The sequence below is a fragment of the Caretta caretta genome, chromosome 21, assembly GCF_965140235.1.
Source record: "Caretta caretta isolate rCarCar2 chromosome 21, rCarCar1.hap1, whole genome shotgun sequence".
Taxonomy (NCBI): domain Eukaryota; kingdom Metazoa; phylum Chordata; order Testudines; family Cheloniidae; genus Caretta; species Caretta caretta.
This window is the reverse complement of record NC_134226.1, coordinates 18,119,860-18,146,292: the sequence shown is the minus strand read 5'-3', so window position 1 is coordinate 18,146,292 and position 26,433 is coordinate 18,119,860. Positions and strand designations below refer to the sequence as shown.

Sequence of the window (26,433 nt, the reverse complement as noted above, 5' to 3'; positions counted from 1 at the left end):
TTGGGGACAGATGCTGTGGCCCAGTCCTCGAGACCAGGTGCAGCGAGGTGCCCGGTGACATGAAGGTGAAGGCGTCACTGCGGCATGGGCTGGCATACCAGCATGGCCTGCGCCAGCGGGATTAGAGCGAACAGCGCAGCGAGGACATGGTGGTGTGGGCTAGCCGCCTCTACAAGCCCACCAGAGACTCGGGGGATGTATTTGGGTTGCTGGCCCGTGTCAGGGTCTGTGTTTTCAGATCTTCACTGTTATTGTTACCCGCGCTAGATCACAGGTGTGGTCAGACCTTTGCCTGCAGCACAGATATACCTCAGAGAGGGGAGAGGGACTGGTGGGCTCAGGGAGACCAGAGAATGCAACACAGGGGGTGCCAGTTCCAATCCCACCCCAAGTCCCATTAGCCAGCCAATGCCTGTGACAAGGAGCCTTTCCCCTCTAGGGGGCACTGGCTCTGATCCAGCCCCAAGACAGAGGGGAGTGGCTGGCTCCTGGGGTCTTTGAGAGAGAGGAAGGGTAACCCAAGTAACCCTTAGTTCCCACTCCCCCTAGGCAGCCCCTTGTGCCAGGCAAACTCACCCCACACGTCTCTTCCCCGGAGATGGTGACCCTCTGGAACTCCCGCTCCAGCAACGCATCCCGCTCCTTGGGGAGATGATCCACCAGGTCCTCATTCTGCTCCTTGTACAGCCTGGGGGAGGGAGGGGGGAAAAGATGGGTCAGGGGGCAACGGCGGGTGTCTGGCCCTGGCCACGCCTCTGCTCCCCATCACTTGCACACAGGCCCGTGGAGCTATCCAGAGACAGACACACGGCACATGGGGATGTGCAACATGGACTCGGCCCCCACCGCGGGGGGACAGCTGGGGTAAGCGCAGGGCAGGGGGAGCTCCCCTGGGATCTCAGCAGCCACACAGCAGCAAAGGTGCGACCACTGTTACCCAGTACCCGATTCACAGCTCAGCCACGCTGTGCACCAGGGGGTGGCACTCAGCTGAAGAGAGAAGCCAGTGCCCAGACGGGTGCCATCTCCCGGGCAGCAGCCTGTAGCGAAGATGGCACTCAAGAGGGTCCCATTCACCGGGCATCGGGACTCAGCTTGGCTGCTGGAGGTTGGGTTCCTGGGAACCTGGTTCTGACTGAGCCCCCTGCCCCATGCAGCTCAGCCCAGGAACGCACGAGCAACGAGGGGGACAGAAACAAACCGCAACAGAGACAAGAGGCACCACTGGCCTCATCCGCAGCATCTGGAAGCAAAGGCAGGTGGGAAGGGAGCTCAGAGTGAGGGCGAGTGCCCGGCGGGACGAGTGATCCGGCCAGCACCAGCTCTCCAGCCCGGCCTCCCTGAGGCGGGCACCTTCCCCAAAGGGCACAGGAGCAAAACCCACCCCACTGCACCAGCTGGCCTGGCTGCTGCTAGAGCTATGGGATCACAAGCTTCCATCACAGGGATGCCAGGTCTGCCTGCCTTCCTCACCCTAGAGGAAGCGCCCTCCTTAGCCACTGTCCAGAGGGGACACCCCACCCTTCCCCCTTCTCCTCCAGAAGGGGAAGCCAGCTCACACCTCTTCTCCCCTAGCTGGGCCCCTTCTTCCCCACCCTAGAGAGAGCGCCCTGCTTAGCAGCTCCCCAGAAGGATATGCATGGCCCCATCCCTTCCTCTTCCGTTCCCCCACCCACGCCGAGCTACCTGCAGAGCCCCCAGTACACACCATCACTCAGGAATGGGAGGGGGTGCAGGAAAGCCCCCAGGTTGGCCCCTTTGGCACCAGCTGAGCAGTTACTGCAGGAGGGACCGGAGCGCCCAGAGCTCATTTGTGATATCCCGCACCATCCTGGTGGGTCCCCTAGAGGATGCTGCTCCCAGGCCGGGCTGGGATCGGGTGGAGCCGCAGCCCCAGGGTGCTCCCAGCTCACCCCACGTCCCTGGCCGAGGGGAAAAGCCAGACACTCACTGTAAGTCAGCGGCACTGTCAATTTTCAGGAAGTCCTGTTTGGCTCTGAGTAAAATGTCGGGTTCTAGTCTGAGGACAAACGGGAAGCAGAGGCAGAGCCAGGGGCGGACGGATGGACGGACAGAGACAGACAGGGAGGAGAGAGGAAGAAAGAAAACACGGGTGTTAATGCAGAAACCAACACCAGGCACCACCGACGCAACCAAGTGAAACTCACCGGGATGGGGAAGGGGACCCCAGAGTGAAGAGACCCAAAAGAGCCCGGGGTGCCTGGGAGACCAGAGAAGGACCAGGGCTGGGGGACCCAGGAGACCCATAGCAACCCTAGAGCCCAGCCCCTCCTCCCCCAAACTCAACCCAGCTCTGCTCTTCGGGGCGCTGGCAATCCTGAGGCCTGAGCGAGGTGGAGAGACAGAGCCTGCTCTGCCTGACGGACGGGGTGGGGGCAGCGTGTTCAGCTATTCCCCTAGCGGGGACCCCAAGGAAGCCCAGGATGCTTCCGGCTGCACAAACTCCAGGCAGGATAGGGCAGCCTGGCACTGCCAGCCCTGCACAAGCACCCGCTCCAGCCAGAGGCTCACCCTGCTCCTGGGTTGCCCATCAGCTGCCCTGCTGGCCTCCATGACAGCAGACCTGGCCTGAAGACCAAGCAGGTGGGTCTAAGAACAATCCTGAGGGACCTGGGCGTGTGTGAGTGCTCCTGGCTGGGGTGCAGTGAGTTTCTCAGGCCTCTGACCAGCACAGCTCAGAGCTGGCCCTGGAAGGGACCCTCCCACCTTGTCTAGTCCCAGCTCCCTGGTGGAGCCGGTTAGCCCGTTAACTCCATGATACTCCCTCTGCTCTGCCCCAAGCGGGGCCCAATGGGGTCAGGACCTAGAGAGACGTGGGGAGATGGGGACAGAGAGGGGGAATCGCCTTACTTCACGTCCTGGCTGATCTGCCGCTCCAGCCGCTGGCGCCTCTCCTCCAACTGCTCAATGGGGCTGTCCTCGGGGAACTCGTAGGGGGCGCTGCGCATGTCGCTCTCCACCAGCGAGCGGGAGAACAGCTCCTGGGGGCAAAGCAGCACAGGACAAGCCATGAAGGGAGCTGCCAGTGCAGCCTTCCAGTCATCCCCGCCTGGTGCACCGTGGCCGATCGCTGGTGTGCAGCAGTGTGACGAATTCCTCCCATCCTCAGCTGGCGCAGGGAAGCTGCCGGAGGCTTCCCAGGGGACACCAGATTTCCCAGCAGCAGGGAAGTCATGCCCCGAGGCGCGAGAGGTGAGTCCGCAAAAGGGGTGGAAAAGGAAACAGATGAGCAAGCAGAGATTGCCTGGCTCAGGGCAATGGGAACCAGCCACAGCAGAGTAGCTCAAAGCCAGGGAAGGCCAGCACTGACTGGTAGCCTCCGTGCAGGTGCCGGCGAGTGAATGTCCATCTGTTGGCGGAAGGGCACAGGTAGCATGGCCCACGCGGGGCCCTCGACCCCAAGAAGTGGCCTCTCTGGAGTGGGGAAGCACGGAGGAAGCCACCAACTGCTGCTGCATCTTCAGAGCCCAGGGCTGCCAATCCAGCGGGGGTCACAGGCTGGCACTCAACCTGCTCAGGACGCTTGTTCAAAGCAGAGTGGAGTTGGTGTGGTTTGCCTGGGAGGCTCAATACGGAGGGGACAGGGCTGGGGCAGGGCCTCTCAGCATTCCCCTCCTCTTCCCCCACGTGCTGCCTGCCCAGCCCAGTTGCCTTCAGGATCCAGGCTCCTGACAGGATCGTTGATCCCTCTCATCTGGATGATGATAAATCTGCCCCCGGGGGTCAGCGTGTTACCGATCCCCATGGACGTGCCTCAGCAGATTCTCGGCCCAGCATCGGGACCTGGCCGTGCGAGGGAACATGGTCAGCGATGGATGCCACGAGAGCGCTCGCTTAGGGACGCTTCTCCCCACTGAGAGAGGTGCCCTGAGCGGAGAGAAAAGCAGCTCCAGGCTGAGTGGGGCCTGCTCTGCAGGGATGTCCCTGGTGCCTCAGAAATGCTTTGGGGCGGGGAGGTGCTGGGCTCCCCAAGACATACTGGGCCTCATCCAGAAAGGAGATGGGGAGATATTGGCTGGACACTCGAGAGGCTCTTCCCTGAGCCCAGGCACAAAGGCCGATCATTTCCGTTGACGCGCAAGGTCTCCAAGGACTCATCAAAGACCAGCGCAGCGTCCAAGCTGGAGCAATCCTGCAGGAGCCTGCAGGGCCGGAGCTGCTGCCTTCCCTTGCTCCCTTACTGCTCTCTTCCCTGCAGGTGCTAGCACCAGAGCCCCTCAGTCCCAGCAACAGCCACAGAGGCCAGCAGCCCCGCAGTTTGCAAATGTCCCCCAAAGAGCCCCAGGTCTGACTCTCCTCCTAACCAGCCAGCTGACGCCTGCCTGCACTGGCTCCACTCGGGAGGAGCGCCATCCCACGCTCCGCCACCGCTTCCCAGAAGCCACTGGGGTCAAGGCGAATGTTTTGGCCGAGCCAGCATGGGGCAAGAGGGCTCCCTGACGTGCCCGAGGGGCTCGTACCAAACAGTCCTGACAGGAATCATAGAATATCAGGGTTGGAAGGGACCTCAGGAGGTCATCTAGTCCAACCCCTGCTCAAAAGCAGGACCAATCCCCAATTAAATCATCCCAGCCAGGATGTCAAGCCTGACCTTAAAAACTTCTAAGGAAGGAGATTCCACCACCTCCCTAGGCAACGCATTCCAGTGTTTCACCACCCTCTTAGTGAAAAAGTTTTTCCTAATATCCAACCTAAACCTCCCCCACTGCAACTTGAGACCATTACTCCTTGTCCTGTCCTCTTCCACCACTGAGAATAGTCTAGAACCATCCTCTCTGGAACCACCTCTCAGGTAGTTGAAAGCAGCTATCAAATCCCCCCTCATTCTTCTCTTCTGCAGACTAAACAATCCCAGTTCCCTCAGCCTCTCCTCATAAGTCATGTGTTCTAGACCCCTAATCATTTTTGTTGCCCTTCGCTGGTCTCTCTCCAATTTATCCACATCCTTCTTGTAGTGTGGGGCCCAAAACTGGACACAGTACTCCAGATGAGGCCTCACCAATGTCGAATAGAGGGGAACAATCACGTCCCTCGATCTGCTCGCTATGCCCCTACTTATACATCCCAAAATGCCATTGGCCTTCTTGGCAACAAGGGCACACTGCTGGCTCATATCCAGCTTCTCGTCCACTGTCACCCCTAGGTCCTTTTCCGCAGAACTGCTGCCTAGCCATTCGGTCCCTAGTCTGTAGCTGTGCATTGGGTTCTTCCGTCCTAAGTGCAGGACCCTGTACTTATCCTTATTGAACCTCATCAGATTTCTTTTGGCCCAATCCTCCAATTTGTCTAGGTCCCTCTGTATCCTATCCCTGCCCTCCAGAGTATCTACCACTCCTCCCAGTTTAGTATCATCCGCAAATTTCCTGAGAGTGCAATCCACACCACCCTCCAGATCATTTATGAAGATATTGAACAAAACCGGCCCCAGGACCGACCCTTGGGGCACTCCACTTGACACCAGCTGCCAACTAGACATGGAGCCATTGATAACTACCCGTTGAGCCCGACAATCTAGCCAACTTTCTACCCACCTTATGGTGCATTCATCCAGCCCATACTTCCTTAACTTGCTGACAAGAATACTGTGGGAGACCGTGTCAAAAGCTTTGCTAAAGTCAAGATACAATACATCCACTGCTTTCCCTTCATCCACAGAACCAGTAATCTCATCATAGAAGGCGATTAGATTAGTCAGGCATGACCTTCCCTTGGTGAATCCATGCTGACTGTTCCTGATCACTTTCCTCTCATGTAAGTGCTTCAGGATTGATTCTTTGAGGACCTGCTCCATGATTTTTCCGGGGACTGAAGTGAGGCTGACTGGCCTGTAGTTCCCAGGATCCTCCTTCTTCCCTTTTTTAAAGATTGGCACTACATTAGCCTTTTTCCAGTCATCCGGGATTTCCCCCATTCGCCACGAGTTTTCAAAGATAATGGCCAATGGCTCTGCAATCACAGCCGCCAATTCCTTTAGCACTCTCAGATGCAACTCGTCTGGCCCCATGGACTTGTGCACGTCCAGTTTTTCTAAATAGTCCCTAACCACCTCTTTCTCCACAGAGGGCTGGCCATCTATTCCCCATGTTGTGATGCCCAGCACAGCAGTCTGGGAGCTGACCTTGTTCGTGAAGACAGAGGCAAAAAAAGCATTGAGTACATTAGCTTTTTCCACATCCTCCGTCACTAGGTTGCCTCCCTCATTCAGTAAGGGGCCCACACTTTCCTTGGCTTTCTTCTTGTTGCCAACACACCTGAAGAAACCCTTCTTGTTACCCTCAACATCTCTCGCTAGCTGCAGCTCCAGGTGCGATTTGGCCCTCCTAATTTCATTCCTACATGCCCGAGCAATATTTTTATACTCTTCCCTGGTCATATGTCCAACCTTCCACTTCTTGTAAGCTTCTTTTTTATGCTTAAGATCCGCTAGGATTTCACCGTTAAGCCAAGCTGGTCGCCTGCCATATTTACTATTCTTTCTACACATCGGGATGGTTTGTCCCTGTAACCTCAACAGGGATTCCTTGAAATACAGCCAGCTCTTCTGGACTCCTTTCCCCTTCATGTTAGTCCCCCAGGGGATCCTACCCATCCGTTCCCTGAGGGAGTCGAAGTCTGCTTTCCTGAAGTCCAGGGTCCATATCCTGCTGCTTACCTTTCTTCCCTGCGTCAGGATCCTGAACTCAACCAACTCATGGTCACTGCCTCCCAGATTCCCGTCCAGTTTTGCTTCCCCCACTAATTCTACCCGGTTTGTGAGCAGCAGGTCAAGAAAAGCTCCCCCCCTAGTTGGCTCCTCTAGCACTTGCGCCAGGAAATTGTCCCCTACGCTTTCCAAAAACGTCCTGGATTGTCTATGCACCGCTGTATTGCTCTCCCAGCAGATATCAGGAAAATTAAAGTCACCCATGAGAACCAGGGCATGTGATCTAATAGTTTCCGCGAGCTGCCGGAAAAAAGCCTCATCCACCTCATCCCCCTGGTCCGGTGGTCTATAGCAGACTCCCACCACTACATCACTCCTGTTGCTCACACTTCTAAACTTAATCCAGACGGGCAGAAATGTCCCAATAGCTCGTGGCTGCTGAGGAGTCACCCACACTTCTGAAAACCTGATCCATCAGGCTGAGCCCTGGCAACTCAATGCACTGAGACCCTGGGAGACAGAGGCTGATGGAAAGTGGGCTCCTGCTCATTCCACTGATTTGGGGAGCCCTCCCTGGCTTTTCTTTAAGGGGACTACAAATGGGAGGCAGTGGGATGGAAGGGAAGAGAAGGAACACAAAAAGATGATGGATGGAGGTGTATAGGGATGGATAGATAGATAGGCCTGTAGAATAGGGTGGAATGGATGGCTGGGCCTGGAGACTGGGGTGGGGTGGGGTGGGGTGGGGTGGGTGACAGAGGGTAGATGAATGGATAAGTGTGCATGGGATGGGAGAGAGAGAGATGCATGGGATGGGATGGGTAAATAGATGGGGGGTTGCATGAGATGGAACAGGAAGGACAGACAGCTACCTCAGCGATTTCCTTGTACTTGCCATCCATGGAGGTGCGCAGGTCGACAGGGAAGTGCTTCAGACAATGCAGAGTCCCTGGCAGGGAGTGGGCAGACTGCAGCGCTCGAGGCCCCAGCCCACCATGGATCTCTGTGGAAACACAATTCAGACCAGTCAGCCAGGGAAGGGAGAGTGTGGGCTTCACGGCCCAGCGAGCAGCAGACGCCAGCCACACAAAGGGGCAGACTTTGGTCAGAGTTAAAAAAAAAAAAAGGGTGGGGTGGGGTGGAGGAAAAATACACTTAACAATGGGGGGGAAAAGCACCGACCCCGGAGTTAGCACAGTGCAGATCAGCGAGGAGGGTCTCTGTGTCTGTAACGCGCCTGCCACAGAGGGGTCCCAGCCGCAGCTCCTAAGCACTACTGTAATAATAGATAAACGATAGTGCTACAACCCTGCCCGGCTCCCCTAGGTCCTTTGCCTGCTGTCACTGCAATCTGTCGGTGTAAAGTAGGGTTCCCTACCCATCACCGTGGCATCTGGGCACCTTCCACATCAAATCAACAGCACCAGCAAAGCCCCTAGCAGATGCCATGGAGTCTCTGGCACGCCTCCCTATTTTGGGGTAACAGCTCGGCTGGAGTAAGGATGGGATTTTATTTCTTTGTTTCACGGTTTGGCTTTGTTTCTTTGCTGGGGTGGATGGGGGAGGGGAGGAGGCATCTGGGTCAATGTGGGGCAATAACAATGGTACTACCCTTCACTTCCTTAGCTTTTTAAGGCCTCAATGCACTTCACAGCCACACAGCGGGTGAGAAAGAGAGAGAGGGAGGTGTCATCCTCATTTTACAGCTCGGGAAACTGAGGCACGGAGTGACTTGCTCCAGATCATGGCAGCAAAGGAGAACCCAGGAGGCCTGATTCCTAGTACCTCACTCTGACCTCCCGCATGAGGCAGCAATTCAGACATCTAAAGCATCCAGGCTGAGGTGTGTGAGTGAGCAACAAAGCACCCAGAAATATCTCAGTACATGCTGTCCCCGGCCCCGTTGTCAGAGGAGCCAGTGCTTTTCCTAAAGCTGTTCCTTTCCCTCAGCAGTAAACTGCAGGACGGCTCCAGGGCACTGGATAGCTCAGAGAACTGGCAGTTCAGCCACCATGGTAATAGAGGCTATATAAAAACCTATGGCAGAGGGGTAATAGGAGAAGGAGGCTCTCGCTGCTGGGCTGCTGCTCCAAATCCAGTCCAGCCTGGCAGGACTGGGACAATGTTACCTTCTAATGGCTGGGTCAGTGGCCAGCATGAAATGGGTGGTGGGTCTTAGCCCAACCCCTGGGGAGAACAGACGCCCACAGCACATTAACCAGCACTAACCAGCCCCCACCTGACAACGGTCACTGACAGGCCGCAATAGCACTCAGCACCAGGATCCCAGCATCTATTTAACCTCACAGCCCCCTTGAGTTAGTTCAGCGTCGCTCCTGTCTCACAGATGGTGAGCCCGAGGCAGAGGCTGCATTCTCCAGTGCTCAATACAGGCCAGTGATTCCAGAGCCCAGCAGGTGCCCGGTGTCCTGAGTTCCTGTGAGGGATGGACCCTTTGGAAGCCGCTGGCTCGAGCAGAGAGATGACTGGCCCAAGATCACACAGGGACTCCGTGGCAGAGGCAGGAATAGGGCCTAGGGCCAGACCACTGCCAAACCCACCAGATCATCTAACATCTCCCAGAGAGGCCAGGAACTGAGCAGCACGCTGAGAGCGAAGTCTCCTCTCTTCCCTACAGCTGGTCCCACCAGGTCAGTTTAGATGTCGTGGAGGACGAAGCTTGCCCTGGGCTTCTGTTTTGGACCTTCAGGCTCCAGGGCTGTTGAGCCGGCACTGAGCTCACTGCAAGGGTCCCTGGAGAGAATGAGAGCGTAACAAGAACAACCTGGTCTCTGTTCTGCTACCCAGGACAGGCCCGGGGAGAGAACTCTCTCCTGTCTCAGCCTGTCCGAACGAATATAAACCCAGCAGTCAGCTCCCACACCAGGGAAAAGCAAGCACCGAACCACAGAGAAACCTGAGGGTCTGTTTTAATGGGTGAACTGGCTAAAACTCGCCGGCCTTGGGATTTCATGGGAACAGGAGTCACCTCCCTGTGTCCTGGGCTGAGATAGTGCAGCCACCTCTAGCTCCCACTCCACACGCAGAGAGGGCAGTGCAGAGGAAAGCTATAAACAGTTCCAGACAGGAAGGTTTTCCCACCCATCCCCCTACACCTAATCTACCGCCCTGTGTTAATTAGCCAGGTGCACTGCTGCTAGGCAGTGGATGCTGAGCTCCCTCGGCTAATGGGCTGATCTCATGGATCAAACTCTAAATTCCTTGAACATGAAGGTGCCATGCAGCACAGGGAGAAGGAAGGGATAATACTAGTGCAGCAGCAGCTTCCTCACGCCACTTGGAGTCACATGCCCACCTGCAAAAGGCAGAAGGACCATCACACAACAGAGTAAGGAAAACAGCACAGTCTCCCCAAGGAAAGGAATGGGAACCCCATCGCCTGAGACTGGCCAGAGCCCGGCCGGAGAGGCTGTCCTAGGTTCCCCTCATGGAGCCTCCTCTTTCTTTCCAGTCTCTCACTAGAGGGGCAGACACTGCCTGGCCTCTGGCAGGGAGAAAAGTGTATTACCTCTTTTCCACCCTCCCCTGAGACCCTCCTGACTGCTGAGGCAGTTCTGCCATTCTCCCTGTGGCCAGTGAGGTGTAGGTGGGGGGAGCAAGGGAGATGGGAGACAGCTACTGTTCTACTCTACCCAGCCCTCAGCTGATCCACTCCAGCACCTGCCTCTGCTCAGAGCTTCCCCAAACAGCAGCACAAAATGGCCCTGATTCTCCCCCTGCATAGGACTCTGAAGGGCAGCCATGGAACTGACTAAAGTCTTGTTAATTTCACTCTGAGGCTGGTAGGCAAAGTTCTGAGCAGGGGCAGAGAAGCTGGAGCTGTCGGCCTCTGTCCGTGCATCCACGTTCCACTCAAGGGGGGTTCGTTCCATAGCTAGAAATAATACACACACTATAAATGAAAGCTTAAATTCTACAGAAGTTGGTTTCTCCTCCAAGCTCTCTGGGGAAACTCCTACTCGCTGCTGAGGCGCGGACTAATTTGATCTCCAGTGCTGCTGGGGAGCGGCTGAAAGGATATTTAACTGCTCAACAGAGAAGATGGATGGGAGGGAGTTAAGAAAAAAAGGCGGCACAATATGCAGAAGTGTGCAAGGAGAGATGCTGCCACTGGGAAGAGATTCCCTCCCCGCCCCGCCCCTGTCATAGAACCACAGAATCTCAGGGTTGGAAGGCACCTCAGGAGGTCATCAAGTCCAATCCCCTGCTCAAAGCAGGACCAATCCCCAATTTTTGCCCCAGATCCCTAAATGGCCCCCCAAGGATTGAACTCACAACCCTGGGTTTAGCAGGCCAATGTTCAAAGCATTGAGCTATCCCTCCCCCTGCAAACAGAGGAATCCACACCTGGGGGGGGGGGGGGTGCGCTGTGTCCCTAGGGCAACATCTTTCAGATAAGAAATGAAGCTGAAACCCTGGCTGCCTGGAGCTCCATTGTCCTTCCCCCCTTCTCAGTTTCAACTCTTTTTCATTTCCTGTCCTCAGCGGCTGTGACATTGCCCTGCACCGGAAACGGCTGCTTTGAGCCACCCAACAGGTGGCTGCATTGCAGCGGCATGGGCGGGGGGATGGGGGTGGGGGGGGTGGGCAATTCTTGTTTATACCTCATGTCAAGTGCTGTGGGGTCCTTGGGGACGGAAGGTGCTATTAGCATGCAGTAGCCAGCGTCCCCCTGGGCTACCAGCTCAGTGTGTCTCGCTCCTAAGCCAGGGACACTTCCTACCCCTCTTAACTATCCAGTGGGTTTTGAAACCACTGCACTGATTTAGCAGGTCTGGGTGGCGAGAGGAGGATCGGTTTAATCCCTTTGAAGTTACTCAGCTTCTGAGATCACCACTCTGGATATAAGTCAGGGCTCATTGGGAAACTAGGCTCTCTCATGCCAAAAGGCTGAGCCCTTAGACCCATTAACCCCTTTATATCTGGACTTTGCTTCATAGCCAGATTATCGCTCAATGGGGGTGTATTTGTGCATGGGGCGGCCCTGGAGATGCCCCTTTGGGGCTGCTGAAAGGGTTAAATCAGACCTCCAACCCAGAGTGCTCCCTGGGCTTTAGCTCAGTGCTGGCCAGGGTGGGTGAGGGGTATTTGCAAAGGACCCCACTGGAGTTCTCCTTTCAGGCCCCATGGCCAACCCTGGCACTGGCTGAAAGGAAAAGCTCCTCTTCCAGCTGTCAATGGCTTCACGTGTCTCCTAATGGTCTCCATGCACAGCACGCGCCATCAATTCATTCGGTGAACCAGTTGGTGTTGGGCAGCCACAGTGGGGCCAGCCCCAAGGACAGGGCTTGGCTAATGCAAGCCAATGAGGGCCAGGCTCTCCTGACTCCTGGCAACCCCTGGCTCTGCCCCCCAGGGCAATAGCACGTGGACAGTGCCTGCGTTAGGTTGCGAGCACGCACTTGGGAAGCCCAGAGAGAGCAAACATGTCGTTAGCTAATGAGTGTGCCACTGGGCCAGGTAGGGGCTGCAGCTCAGAGAGCCTCCAGGCAAGGGTCTCCAGATCCACTGGACTCCTTCAAATCTCCACCATCAGTCTTTGGGGATCCCAAATCCTAGTGCAGCCGCCTCGCCTGGGAGGCCCTGCAGTGTTGCAGCAGAGCCTCAGCTGTGTCAGCAACCCAAACTCCTTCCCCCCCAGCCCTCCGCCACTGCTCCAAACACACCTGAATGCTCCTGCACTGTTCCCCGCACCCAGTCCTGCCCTATGCAGCTGCATCTCCCCACCCACGCTCCCCTCTCCCAGCCTCCATCTTGGCGGGGGGTGGGGTGGTGAGAGAAGCTGCCTTTGCTGAGCACCCCCATGGTCCTTCAGCCCTCACGGCTGCGGGGCGCAGGCCACCCCCAGCACAGACCTACTCCACGCAAGAAGCTCCTGGCTTCCAGCAGCCAATGCAGCTGGGTCTGTCGGCTGTTGCCTGCTCGACCCCCGCCCCTTGGGAAGGATGGGCTGCCCCCACCACCCTCCAAAAATAATTGTCCAGCTCCAGAAGCCTGGTACCACCCATGCAATGACACTGAACAGAGCCTCTCCCCCCCATGGGACTTACCGCCCCTGCAAATACCCCACTCCTAGACCCCGGCCCCCCACCCGCACTCCTTTGCCTACATGGCTGGCTCTGCTAGAAGGGCTTCCTCCCCAGCATCCACAGCACAGTGCCCCAGCAGGGCTTCATCTCCCATCCCTCCTCACACCTGGTACCCCCCAAAACCTGCAGGCTCCTCTGCTCAGACACAATCCAGAGCTGCGACATCAGGGCCTCTCTGAGCCACTGCTTCCCAGCAGAGCATCCCATCGCCTCCTACCTGAGCACGGCTCATGGGGGACAGCCCCCAGGGGGGCCGATCAGGCGCAGCTGCAGCAAGCGCGGGCCCCGGGGGGAGCCTTGCGCAGACAAGGGGCATGGGCTGGACACGGCTCCGGCCACGGCTGCAGCCGGCGTTTCACAGCCTCCTCCGTGCAGCTGCAATCCCACAGGATTCCAGCTCTGAAGCCGGCTTGGGCTGTACCAAACGTAGCCACGCGCCGGGGGGCGGAGACCAGAAATATTTCAGCCCCGTACAAGAGGCAGACAAAGCCCTGAGACATTGTCTCCCAAGGCGGCGGAAGCACTGGGTTGCGAACTGGGCACAGAGCCAGCATGCGTGGCCTGGCTCACCCATGAAGCAGCATCGATACCCAAGGATCCCTCCTGCCAGCGCCAAGGTTGCTGCCCTGAGCCCACAGTGCCAGCTTAGCCCATCTCCAGCCTGGCAGCACCCAGCGCTGGAGCATCTGGCTCAGCCTGTGCGGCTCTGTGTCCCAGCTTGGCCAAGGCTACCCAGGCGGGAGGGCCGGGCCGGGCCAGGCCTGGGGCACAAGAACATGCTACCTCAGCACAGGCTCACTTGCCGGCCAGTGGTGGGCGTGCAACTCACAGAACGATCTGACCCCCAAACCCTATCCTGTAGCCAGAGCAAAGAGCCAGGAGTCCTGACTCCCACACCCCTTGCTCTGATGCACTAGACCCCACTCCTCTCCCAGAGCTGGGAACAGAACCCAGGAGTCCTGGCTCCCAGCCCGTCCCACTCTAACCACTAGACTCCACTTCCGTCCTTGGGCTGGGGTCGAACCCAGGAGTCCTGACTCCCATCCTCCCTGCTCTGACCATTAGATCCTCCTACCTGCCCAGAGCTGGGAACAGAACCCAGGAGTCCTGGCTCCCAGCCCCGACCCTGCTCTCACCATTTCCTCCCAAGTCAGAACAAGGCAAAGTCTGACCTCACTGGCTTCCCCTAGCCCCCAGGGGCTTGGAGTTACTGAGGGAGGCAGTGAACAAGCCAAGGGCAGGGCTAGCGTTAGGAGAGGAGATTAAGTCTCACTCTGATTGTATGGTTTAATGCTCTCCCTGTAGGGCTGAGGCCCAGTAGCTGAAGGGGGTGGGGGCTACTGCTGGGTGAGGCTGGCTACCAGGGCTGGCTCTTGGTGCTGCAGCCACCTACCAATGAAACACTCACACGGACCTAGAAGGAGCAGCTGCTGCCTCCCTCCCTGCGGAGGGAATGGACGTGCCCAGCCCACACTTCGCTCTGTCCCCGAGATGTAAAGCTGTAAAGCTACAGAGGAGCTAGGGACAGGCCTTTTATTACATAGCTCCCTGCTCCCCAGCAGCTGGGCTGGACTCCAGCCTAGGGCGGCATCTTCCCTTCCGGATGGCGAGAGGGAGGCCTTGGGGCGCCCCGATGACACAGCACTCCACCACTGCCTGCTCCCAACACCTGGCAACAGCTCCTAAACCCGGCTGGACCCCCCCCCACATGTTACAGCCAGGGAAGAACAGAGGCTCAGCTCCGGGGGCAGGGGATGCGAAGCACCTGGACTTCAGCTGATGGGAGTCTCAGGTGCTCAGCATTTGGCTCTAATTTAGCATCTTTTGGTCCAAGCAGGGGGCAGGGGATTGGTGAGAAGTGGCTGGGCTGGGATCGGATGATCTACCCAATATCTAGGGTAAGGAAATATCAGGACAGATTCATCCTTTGCTCTCTGCACCCCGAGTGGGCTCTGAACAGCCTAGATCAGGCAGCGCTTGGCCTCAGGCCCTGCCTTTAGATTTGTCCTTCAAGCATGCCGCTACTTGCTTATTAACAAGACAGGGAGGGGAGACAGCCAGGGCTGGGAGAGCAACAGCCAGCAACAGTGGTGAGGGAGGCGGGGCAGCCATGCCAAGATACTGCCCTCAGGTGAGGAGGACCCAGAGCTGGGACGTCAGGTGCCACTGTTTCCCAACAGAGCATCCCATCGCCTCCTACCTGAGCACAGCTCACGGGGGACAGCCCCTGGGGAGCCGATCAGGCGCGGCTGCAGCAAGCACCCCTGGCAATGACATCATTTTGTGCAAAAAGATGCTATTAAAATAATACACTGCCCTTCTCTTACCTACTGCAAGGCTCTCACACGGCTTCATAAACATTCATTCATTGCAGTCCACACTGGGAGGTAGGCAAGTCACTGAACACATGGGGAAACTGAGGTACACATGTCAGAGAGAATGGGCAGCCCTGAGGAAGCACCAGCTGGGACAGCCCCAGGCTCAGCACCTGTGAGGTGAGATTATTGCCTCACATCCTGGCAAACAAGTCTGGCCATCAGCACTGGGGTGCAAGCAATGAGTCACAGACAGGAGTTCCCTCTCCCCACCCTGGCAGCCACGCCCCAGCTCCAGCTCTGTTTGTTCACAGAACAAACACAGGTCTGGGGGGACCCTGATAGCTGGAAGCAGGTGGCAGCCACTGCTAACACAGCTCCCCTGATACATTTGGGGTGTCCATCTGGGGATACCATAAAGGGCCCAGGTGTTCCAGGGAGTGAACACCTGAGTTGCAGGTGTTCATCTTTTGTGACAATCGGGCCCCTTTCCAGTGATTCCAGTTGGGCTCCCAGCTCCTGAGGCCCTCCGGACCCAGTGCCAGCGTTTGGAGCCCTGGCTGGGACCACATCGCTGCAACTGCGGCCTCGGCTCCGCTCCCAGATGGCTGGTTTATCTCCACGCAGGGATTAAGGACAACAGCTTCTGTCCCCGGAGATGGAACAGGCTGGTGCTGAGAAGCAGCCTGCCTGGAGCCTAGCCAAGGGGCCGCAGCACATCACCACCAAAGGGGCGCACCACAAATCCTACGCCTCTCTGCTGCACCTGGAGCCCTCGGTCGCCAGCTCCTCCCTCTCACTCCAGCCTATATAGAATTATAGAATATCAGGGTTGGAAGGGACCTCAGGAGATCATCTAGTCCAACCCCCTGCTCAAAGCAGGACCCCCCTTATAGGCTCAAACTCTGCTCCCATTCTGCCCCTGTTAGCGTCCCTGAGCCAAGCCTGTCTCCTTATGAGAGTCACCTTAGGGCACCCTCCAAACCCTCTTTTCCAGGAGGGTTTCCCCGATGGGAGATGCCCACTCTCCCTCCCCAACCCAGTCCCCCTGGGCTATTCCCCTCTTCCTCTCTCAGCAGATTCTTTCGCTGGCCTCCGGGCCCAGCTGGCAGGGGTCCCCAGCTCAGGAGCGGTTGCTTGCAGCACACACGCAAATCCACTCCTGCAAAGAGAGTGGGGAAGGAGCCCCGTTATGCAACCCAGCTGCAACCTCCTGCTGCAGCCCCTTGCACAAGGTCAGGTTCCTCAAATGACGCTCTGCAGCGCTCCAGCTCAGGGAGGGCTGTGCAGACAGAATGGTCCCCTTCCTGCCTCCTACCCATGCTACAGTTTACACTGTGCTAGCAACAACCAGGAAGGCTCCATGTATATTTTGCCTTTCTACAGGGTCTTTCAGCCAGTGGTCTCATAGCCCTTTCCAAAAAAGAGCCAGTGTAGCCATCCCCATGGCACAGATGAGGACACTGAGGCCCAGAGGAGGGATGTGACTTGCTCAACATCCCAGTGAGTCAGTGGCAGAGCCAGGGGCATTCCCAACTCCCAATCCTGTGCTCGGGCCACTCCAGCTGGTATCAGCCATCAAGGGGAAGAGGGTTTGCATATAATCACATGGAGCGTCTGGCCTCCCCTGTTCCAGAAGGAAAGTCTCCGGGTCCTTGCAGAGCCCTTAGCTTTCGAGAGGTCTCATAGCCATGCACAGATCAAGTTTCAGCCAGGCTGCTAGATCCTGAAGCTACAGGCTGGAGTAAGGGGGAGTGGGGTGTCATGTGGTGGAAGGGACCCCAGAGATCTCTCCATCAGAAGGTGGGACCCAGTAGGAAGAGAGGCTAGGCTGGAATTCCCATAATTTTTGACTGCGCAAGGTGGGAACATTGAAGGGTGGGATGGAGATTTCCATTTAGGTGCCAATGTTTGAAAACTGATCCCAGACACTGAATCCTGCCTTGCTTCAGATAAGGACTGCGGGGTGGGGGTGGGCAGCTGTGAACCATTGTAGCTGTCACAGCTGCAGGGGAGAATATCCAACAATCCCCCCAATCCTAAAAGAGCTAAAATCTAGTCCCCTGTCAGCCATTGCCCCCGACACCTTTGATTTGTAACAGTCCAAATCCTACACAGCTAATTACCCCTCCCCTTCCCATTCCATCCCATGGGTGGCTAGGCCATAGGAGACTATCCTGGAGCAGGGAAGCCTGAGGGGTCTTTTCCAGCCCTTGAGTCAGTGGAAAATCACTGGCCAAGTAAATGGCTGCAAGCGGAACTCAAGTGTGATTATTAAACTTTCACTGCCCACTTTACAAACAAACCAGGACCTGACCCCAGGTCTTAATGTTCTGTCTCCCTTTGGCAGCCTTGCAAGTAGCATTGGCAGACAGACTCTTTTTTTTCATTTTCCAATTGTTTTCTTCCTCGATGATGTCATCACTGGGAGGTAGGCAAGTCACTGAGAAACTGAGGCAAAGATGAGTGACTCGCCCAGTCACACCGCAAGCCAGTGACAGAGCCAGGAGTCCTGGATTCCAGTTCCTTGTTACTAACTGTGGGGTTGCACTGCCTAAGTAGCTACTAACATGCCCTCCTGCCAGGGAGAAAAACTTTCTAACACAGAAGCGTAGCAATAGGCCAATCAAGTCAGCAGGCTTACTGTACCAGAGCAAGTTCACCACAGGCCTTTCAGTAGGGTCCCCATGCACCGTGTGTGTAGGGTGTGGGATTCCCCCACAGGCTGATCTGGGATAGCTTGAAGTGCCTGTGAGGGGTTTATGGGACACTTTAAAGCATCTCTGCAGCATTCGGGTATCACAGGATTCGACTAGACCACTCCCTATCCACTAGTAGTCACAAGACCATCCACCCAATTATTCCCACTTCCCTTGTGCCATCATTTACATCAGTTCAACATAAGTGTGAATCAGAACAGTAATGTTCTACACCCAGTGTCTGCATGAGCTGTAGAGCGACAGAGAATCAGGTCCTGGGGTTCAACTCCTGGCACTGCTCCAAACTACCTGTGTGTCCTGGGATGAATCGCTTCCCTGTGCCTCAGTTTCCCTACCAGGTAAACAAGGGGACAGTGCTACTTGCCTACGATTCGCATAGTGCTTTGAGAGCTGCGGCTGAGAAATTAATAAGTGCTAAGTGTTCTTATGACTACAGGATCCAAGTCCCAGAAACCCCAGGACATCTTCTCATGAAGGCTTCCCATCGGCACCTTTAACCCAAGCTGGCGAGCAGGTAGCTGTGATATTAGCGTGCTCCTGCTCTTGGGAGCCCACGCTTTCTAGAGCGCTGGCAGCATCTGATTAACAGTTCCTGGAATAATTACCATCCAGCGGGGTTTGCTCACTGAGAATGCGGCAAAGAATTCTCTACTAATCCAGGCTGTGTCAGTAACCAATGGCCTTAACCCTTCATAAAATGCCTTAGAATCCTAGAATCTCAGGGTTGGAAGGGACCTCAGGAGGTCACCTAGTCCAACCCCCTGCTCAAAGCAGGACCAATCCCCCACTAAGGCCTAAGGCATTGTACACCTCGAAGGGCAGTCATTGTCCTAGAGTGAAAGCTGGCATCTCTGACCAGTAGGCAGCAGTGCAGCTCCTGGCCCCCCTCATGCACTCCCTGCTGCCTATCACCCCCTCATATCTCATGCTGGGAAGTGGCAGTGAAGGGAGGGGAGGTGGATGGAATCTGGCAAGGAGCAATGCTTGCCAGAGACTGCACTATGGCAGGAGGGTGGCAGGGAAGGGATCTCAGGGGAGCACAGGGAGGAAGCAGGACAAGGAGAGGCTCAGATTTAGGGTCCTGAAGGGTGAATTGGCACCGAGAAACCTGTAATTAAGAACAACCACAAATGTGGGGCTCGAGCCCACCATCTGCTCAGCAGAAACCAGCAGACTCCCTGGGCCTGGCACAAACCCACACTTCCCCAGGCTGGGGTGGGCGTAGGGGCAGAGTCTAGGCAGCAGGTGACATAGCTCTGCTGCTGCGTCCTCGGGGAGCGGGGGCCACGGATCCACGCAATGCATGGGAACAGACAGCACCTAGGCACTGACTCTCCAGGAACCTGCCAGCAAATATCAAATAGGCGCCCCAAAGACCTGGGTCAGCCATCAACCCTTACCCCATCTCCTCAGTTACCCTGGAGCTCATGTGACTTCTGCCCAAGCCCAGCATCCCTGGGCTGCAGGTCTCAGCTTCACACCGAGGCGCAGCCAAGCTGGAATCTCCTCTAAGGGTGTGTCTACACTGCAATTAGACACCCGCAGCTGGCCTGTGCCAGCTGACTCTTGACCCGCAGGGCTCAGGCTAAGGGGCTGTTTAACTGTAGTGTAGACACTTCACAGGGTCCTAGAGTCCGGACTCCAGACCAAACCTGAACATCTATAGCCCCACAAGTCAGAGTCAGCTCCCTGTCTGCAGGATGCCTCCCACAGCCCAGGGGACTCGCAGAACCCACCTCAGCTGTCTGCATGAGGCAAAGTGTGTCCTTGGCAGTAGGCTCTCACCAGCATGAGCTTCCTCACAGCAGTGCCCTGTCCATACCGGCTCTGAGTCCCAGAACCAGCTGCATCACAGATATGCTGATTTCACCACCTTCCTCACACCCTAGAGGGATGGTGCAACCCAGTGACTCTTCCTCTGCTGGAATCCTGTCTGCCTTGACCTCCTCCTCCTCTAGTCAGCCTCTCCACTCCCCCGGCCCAGGTGGCTCTGTCTCGTGGGAGCCGTGCAGGTTCTGTAACCTGACCTCCCCATGCGAAGGAGCTGACAGCGGGGAAAGCAGTGACATGCCTCACCAAGCGCTGTCGGGCTGCGGCCTGCCAGGCATGTCACTAAGGAGGTTGCTACCCATTTCAGGAATTATAATTACAGGCAAGAAAAACAAGGTATTGATCCACACGCAGAATTACACACATCTCTATCCCCATGCGGCCAGGGCAATCAGCACATACACGCACGCCCATACACACAGACACAGGTTAGCATCAGGGTGTCCATCTGACACAGCCATATGAATACACGCTCCCCCAAAGACATAGCATGCTGATCAGCATCAGCTGGGCTTCTAGGCGCGATGGTAACAGATGATAAATAAATGAATAAGAATAATGTGTCCATGCAACACAGCACCATGAGGGCACAACACAACACTCACTTGCAGATTAGCTAGGTGCATTATGGGCTTTTCCCTCCCCGCCTGCCTCTGACACATTAGGATACCAGCTGCTTAGGCGCTCAGATACTACGGTGCCCAAGACTGACATAGGACAGTGAACTAGATGGCACAATGGCCAGATTCAGTATTAAGCTGAATTTCATCTAACCTACAAAGGCATTCGCTGTGGGGCACCCACACCTGACAAGCTGGGTGCAAGGCATTCGCGGTGGGGCACCCACACCTGACAAGTTGGGTGGGTCCCTGACACCCAAAAGTGTCAGGGACCCACCCAACATTCACAGTCCCCCTAGGGGTCAAGTTTTGAAGTCTGTGCTGAAGTGGCATGATTCTCACACCGCAAGATACAAGCAGCCCCCACTGACTATAACAGGCATCACTAGTATCCTGTAGCCAGAGAACAGGACCCAGGGTTACCTGGCCTGCAGAGCTGACATCAAAGTCAGGGACCAGGTCCCCCAACATTAGAGGATGCTGCCCAGGGCCCCGCAAGCCAGGTGTGCCCAAGGCTTGGGATCTCCGCAGCAACCTGCCTTTGCAGACTGGGGGACCTGGAATACAATGGAGGGAGAATGTTGTGTGGCCCCCAAAAGTAGTGGTGGCTGTGTTCCAGGCCTCAGAGATGACCCCAAATTTTGGTTTGGTCCATATATTCTGTGCCCACAGATCCATGCCACACACACACCCCCACAGACCAGACAGGGCTCACAGGGACATAACACTTGGCTCTTCCATGGCAGCTTTCAGCCCAGGATCTCAAAGCACTCGCTGAAGGCAGGCGAGGAGCATCACACCCATTTCACAAATGGGGAAACAGCCACTAACTCATTGGGGATGGCTCAAAGCTAGGAACAGAAGGAACCCAGGCACCCTGGCCCCCACCCCCCTGCTCTAACCATGACAGCGCACTCCTGCCCAGAGCCAGGCAGGGAACCCCGGACCCCGCTCTAACCATGACAGCGCACTCCTGCCCAGAGCCAGCCAGGGAACCCCGGACCCCAGCCCCCACTCTAACCATGACAGCGCACTCCTGCCCAGAGCCAGGCAGGGAACCCCGGACCCCGCTCTAACCATGACAGCGCACTCCTGCCCAGAGCCAGGCAGGGAACCCCGGACCCCGCTCTAACCATGACAGCGCACTCCTGCCCAGAGCCAGGCAGGGAACCCCGGACCCCGCTCTAACCATGACAGCGCACTCCTGCCCAGAGCCAGCCAGGGAACCCCGGACCCCGCTCTAACCATGACAGCGCACTCCTGCCCAGAGCCAGGCAGGGAACCCCGGACCCCGCTCTAACCATGACAGCGCACTCCTGCCCAGAGCCAGGCAGGGAACCCCGGACCCCGCTCTAACCATGACAGCGCACTCCTGCCCAGAGCCAGGCAGGGAACCCCGGACCCCGCTCTAACCATGACAGCGCACTCCTGCCCAGAGCCAGGCAGGGAACCCCGGACCCCGCTCTAACCATGACAGCGCACTCCTGCCCAGAGCCAGGCAGGGAACCCCGGCCCCCGCTCTAACCATGACAGCGCACTCCTGCCCAGAGCCAGCCAGGGAACCCCGGCCCCCGCTCTAACCATGACAGCGCACTCCTGCCCAGAGCCAGCCAGGGAACCCCGGACCCCGCTCTAACCATGACAGCGCACTCCTGCCCAGAGCCAGCCAGGGAACCCCGGACCCCGCTCTAACCATGACAGCGCACTCCTGCCCAGAGCCAGCCAGGGAACCCCGGACCCCGCTCTAACCATGACAGCGCACTCCTGCCCAGAGCCAGCCAGGGAACCCCGGACCCCGCTCTAACCATGACAGCGCACTCCTGCCCAGAGCCAGGCAGGGAACCCCGGACCCCGCTCTAACCATGACAGCGCACTCCTGCCCAGAGCCAGCCAGGGAACCCCGGACCCCGCTCTAACCATGACAGCGCACTCCTGCCCAGAGCCAGCCAGGGAACCCCGGACCCCGCTCTAACCATGACAGCGCACTCCTGCCCAGAGCCAGCCAGGGAACCCCGGACCCCGCTCTAACCATGACAGCGCACTCCTGCCCAGAGCCAGGCAGGGAACCCCGGCCCCCAACACGACAGTCACTGCCTCCTGCCCGCTCCCCCCGCAGGCGGCGCCACACGTCCACACACGTGCCTGCACAGCTCCCGGCCCCACACTCGCGCGCAAAGGGGGGTGCGGGGGTCCCCTTTTCCTCCCCGCGCCCGGATCCATCCCTGGCCTTTGCCACCGCTGCTCCCCTCCCCGCAGCGGCGCCCCCAGCCAGACGCCCACGACCACCAGATCCCCCGCGGCGGCGGCGCCCGGGCCCACACGGCCACGAGGGGAACCAGCGACCCCCGTCCGCCCGTCCCCGCGGCCCCTGGGCGAGCGGAGAGCGCCGGCCCCCCGCGCGGAACAAAGGCGCCGCCCGCGGGCGTGGGGCCCGGCCGGCGCTCACCTGCGGCGGCGGGGGCCTGCAGGCTGCCCCGCTTCTGGAAGGGGGGCTTGCCCCGGGGGGCCGCGGCGCCCGCCGACATTCCGCTTCCGTGCGCGGCCGGCGAGGCGGAGCTGCGGAGCCGGCGGCGGCTCTTCCTGCCGCGGCGCCCCAGAGCTTGCGCGGCCCGCTCGCCCCTCCCCTGGCTGGTGATTGATGCGGCGAGCTCGGGGCTGGAGCGAAACCCGCGCGCCTCCAGGCCCCGGCGGCCGAGAAGTGGCGCCCCCCTGCTCCCAGGGGAGGTGCATGGTCTGGAGCAATGCCTGCATGGAGATGGGGTCAGTGCTGCTGGAACTAGGGGTGCCGAAGTAGAAATAACAGACACCAAATACATGGTTTCCAGGGTTTCCATCGGCAGCACCCCCCACTGCAAGAAAGCTCCAGCGCCCCTGGGGGGCTCCCCCGCAGCTTCCCCACCCAGGCCTGTCTGATCACAGCTGTTTCCAGGCCCGCTGAGCCCCGGGGTCCCTGTAGCCCCGTCTCTGGGCTTTGCCAGGGGCCAGGGCCAGCAGCTTCAGAGGAGAGGAGAAAGAACTCTGCAATGGGCACTTGTGGAATATGGGGGCTCCTGGCACCCCACCCCACCCTGGTGCCTGCCCACCTCCACAAACACATGCCTCAGGGGTGTATCTTTGCCCTAGGTGGCACTTACAGGCAGATAGTCACATCCACACTGAGACAGGGATTGGAGCAGGAGAGGAGCAATCCAGGCCCCCCTGCCAGGGGTCTCCCCACAGAACAGTATATTTCCTCTGAGGATCCTGGCGTGCCCCACAGCCATTGCGCTTTCCAACCCACCCTGATAGACTCCATTCCCTGGGGACGCAGAGGGGTCACACACAGCAGTGCATCGGCATCAGAGCCAGAATCGGAACCCAGTCGTCCTGCCACCTCCACCCCTTGTGCTAACCACGGAGTCACACTCCCATCCTGACCTGCAGGACAGGCAACGATTTACACCGCTTTATGTTCTGCTTTCCCCAAAGGGTATTTTCAGAGGGCGTCAGCCCCATCCCATACATTCTGCTCCGAGCAGTGCTAGAACAAGAGTCATGAAAAGGGGATCCACTGTGGAATAGGAACAATCAATCATAGACTATCAGGGTTGGAAGGGACCTCAGAAAGTCATCTAGTCCAATCCCCTTGCTCAAAGCAGGACCAATCCCTAATTTTTGCCCCCAATCCCTAAATGGCCCCCTCAAGGATTGAACTCACAACCCTGGGTCTAGCAGGCCAATGCTCAAACCACTGAGCTACAGCTGGGACAGGTCCTCCCCACCTGCGTCATCATCAGTAAAAATACTCTGGAAAAGGCAGCATGGCCTAGTGGAGAGAGCACTGGACTAGGAATTCTCTTGCTGACTCTGCCACTGGGTGACCATGGGCAACACTTCACCCATTTCTGCCTCGGTTTCCCCCCCCTTTGACTGTCATATCTATTTAGACCAGAGGTCCCCCAAGTGTGTGGCACGCTCCCCTAAGGGGGTGCAGAGGAATGTCTGGGGGAGCGCAGTGGGACCCAGGCCAGCCCCCACAAGGGTAGGGGGGGAGTGACACCCATCCCCTCTCCACCCCCAGCTGTGCTCCAGTCCCGCTCCCAGCTGCGTCCCCAGCTCCCAGCCCTGCTCCCGGCCCTGGCCCTGGCCCTAGCCTCAGTGAGGCTCCGTTGACGGTCCTGCACCAGCCCCCAGTCTCACCACTGGCCGCAGCTCCATTCTGGGGCTGAGGCTGGGGGCAAGGCCAGGAGTGGAGCTGCGCCCGGCCACAGGCCCCACTGCCAGCCCCCAGCCACAGCCCCACTCCAGCCCTAGACCCACCCCCAGCTGCAGCCCCCTTACCGAGTCCCTCCTCCCTTCCTGGAGCTGCGGCCCCACTGGCTCCAGGGGGTGGGTGGGTGTGGACAGGAGGGTGTGATCCTTAAAAGTTTGGGGACTGACTTCGACTGTCGGCTCTTTGGGGCAAGGACTGTCTGTTGCTGTGTGTGCCACCCGTGGCACCACCTGTCATACCGACATGCCCAGGCAGGTATAGTACCCCGGGTCTGACCATCCTCTGGCTATTTCACCGAAGGGGGTTGGGTGCCGAGCACTAGCTGATTTCTGGGGTATTGCAGGATATTTGTACGGGAGAGTTTTAGAGCATGTAACCTGCAGGGTGCTGGGTTTCAGGCCTGTCAAAATGAAACTTGTCACCTGAGGCGAGGCAGGTCCCACTCAATCAACACTGAGAACAATGGACATCAGGGGAGCCAGCCCTGTGTTTACTGTCTGGACCAGGTGCAAGCTTGAAGATTTACAGAGACAAAAGAACCCCAAGAAATGTCTCTGAACAGGGGACCTCTGGGGGAAGAGCCAGTCTGTAACTGTGCTGGAGATGAAGAGCCCCAGTAGTTATCCATTATGGAGGAGACACTCTGCCAGCCGGAGCATCTTATGAAAGGTGGATCTCAGCTTTGTGAACCGAACAAGCACTCAGCTTTGGTTGAGGAATACCTTATTCCAGGAAAGAGACTCCTTAGTTGTTAATACATGTGGGCTGTAGACTGCATGTTACCTTTCCTTTGACATAGTGTGTCCTTTTATTTGAATCTTTAACTCAAGCTCTGTTAAATAAACCTGTTTGGTTCTAGAATAGCCACATCTCAGTGCTGTGAGCTAAGGAGAGCAGGGAGCTGAGGGGAGGCTGGGGAACCAGGTGCAGGGCATCCAGGGAGCAGTGGATGGGTGTGCCTTGCGGGTGTCCAGAAGGCAAAGGAACCAGGCTCTCAAGTAACAGTGGGATATGTTAATTGCTAGCCCGCGGACAGAGGGGGGCTCAGGGCGCCCAGAGCCCACTGCTTGCGGTACCAGTAGCCAGCAGAACTGGGAGATTTTCCCCTGGTGGGCACAGACAAGGCCCTCGCCCTCTGTAAGCAGAGGGGAGTGATTTGCCCCAGACACCTCAGGTCACCCCAAAAAGCATCACGCTGCCCTAACAGAAACAACAATAAAAGGAAGAATCTGGCGCTCTGCCTAGATGCTGATTCTGGCTCCAGCCTGGGGCTTGGAGATTTCACAACAGCCGGTTGCGTCACCTTTGGCTCGGGGAATTGCCAGCAGCCGGGCTCTGCTCAGCTCCTCTGGGAACCTTGGTGCCCCGGGGGGAAATGTTTCTATTTGCACATTTCTTCACCGCCCCTTGTGCCGAGCCCCGCGCAGGGGCGGAGTCGGCCAGGGCCTTTGGCTGGAGCAAGGAGCCCCTGCGATTTGAAGGGCCATTTCCAAGCCGCTGCAGGAGAGCTGCGGATCATTCCCAGCGAGGTGTGACCGAGGAGCCGGAAACGTGACCCAGACCCGCGGGTACTGGGCAGCCCCCCTGCCCCGGGGGAGAGCTCGGCCCCCTCGGCGGCGCGCCATGGCCCGGCCGGGCGGGCGGGCGGAGGGCAGCGCCTGGGCTGAGCCGGTGGGACCAACACGCCCCCGGCCTTAGCGCCTCCGTTCTCGCCGGGGGGAGCTGGAGACCAGCCCCCCCGCCGCGTGTCCGCGCACAAGCGAGGCGGAAAGACGAAGGGGAACCGAACACGCTCCGCCAGGAGCCGAGCTCCGCCGGGGGGGCCGACCGCAGCCCCCCCCGGCTGCAAAGCCGCCGCGGGAGGGGCGAAGAGCAGCGGCCGGCTGGGGGAGGGAGGCTCGACGGCGGGAGGGGGAAGGGCC

General features: G+C 57.9%; 1 protein-coding gene across 5 annotated transcripts in view; it reads right to left on the bottom strand.

Annotated features, from left to right (window-relative positions):
• AMPD2 (adenosine monophosphate deaminase 2) overlaps positions 1 to 22,855 on the bottom strand; it is a 45,572-nt gene extending 22,717 nt beyond the window's left edge. Inside the window, exons 1-6 of one of the 5 annotated variants that reach the window (XM_075122099.1) lie at positions 22,706 to 22,855; positions 9,226 to 9,418; positions 7,537 to 7,667; positions 2,872 to 3,002; positions 1,952 to 2,020; positions 577 to 688 (exon numbers count right to left, since the gene is read on the bottom strand). In XM_075122099.1, coding sequence (XP_074978200.1) covers positions 577 to 688; positions 1,952 to 2,020; positions 2,872 to 3,002; positions 7,537 to 7,566 — 342 coding nt within the window. In that variant the 5' untranslated portion in view covers positions 7,567 to 7,667; positions 9,226 to 9,418; positions 22,706 to 22,855. Of the gene's footprint in view, positions 1 to 576; positions 689 to 1,951; positions 2,021 to 2,871; positions 3,003 to 7,536; positions 7,668 to 8,903; positions 9,154 to 9,225; positions 9,419 to 12,991; positions 13,120 to 22,705 lie in introns of those variants that run through there. The other 4 variants (XM_075122100.1, XM_048826628.2, XM_075122102.1 and 1 more) reach the window with 4 other exon arrangements.
• Between the last annotated feature and the right edge of the window lie 3,578 nt (positions 22,856 to 26,433).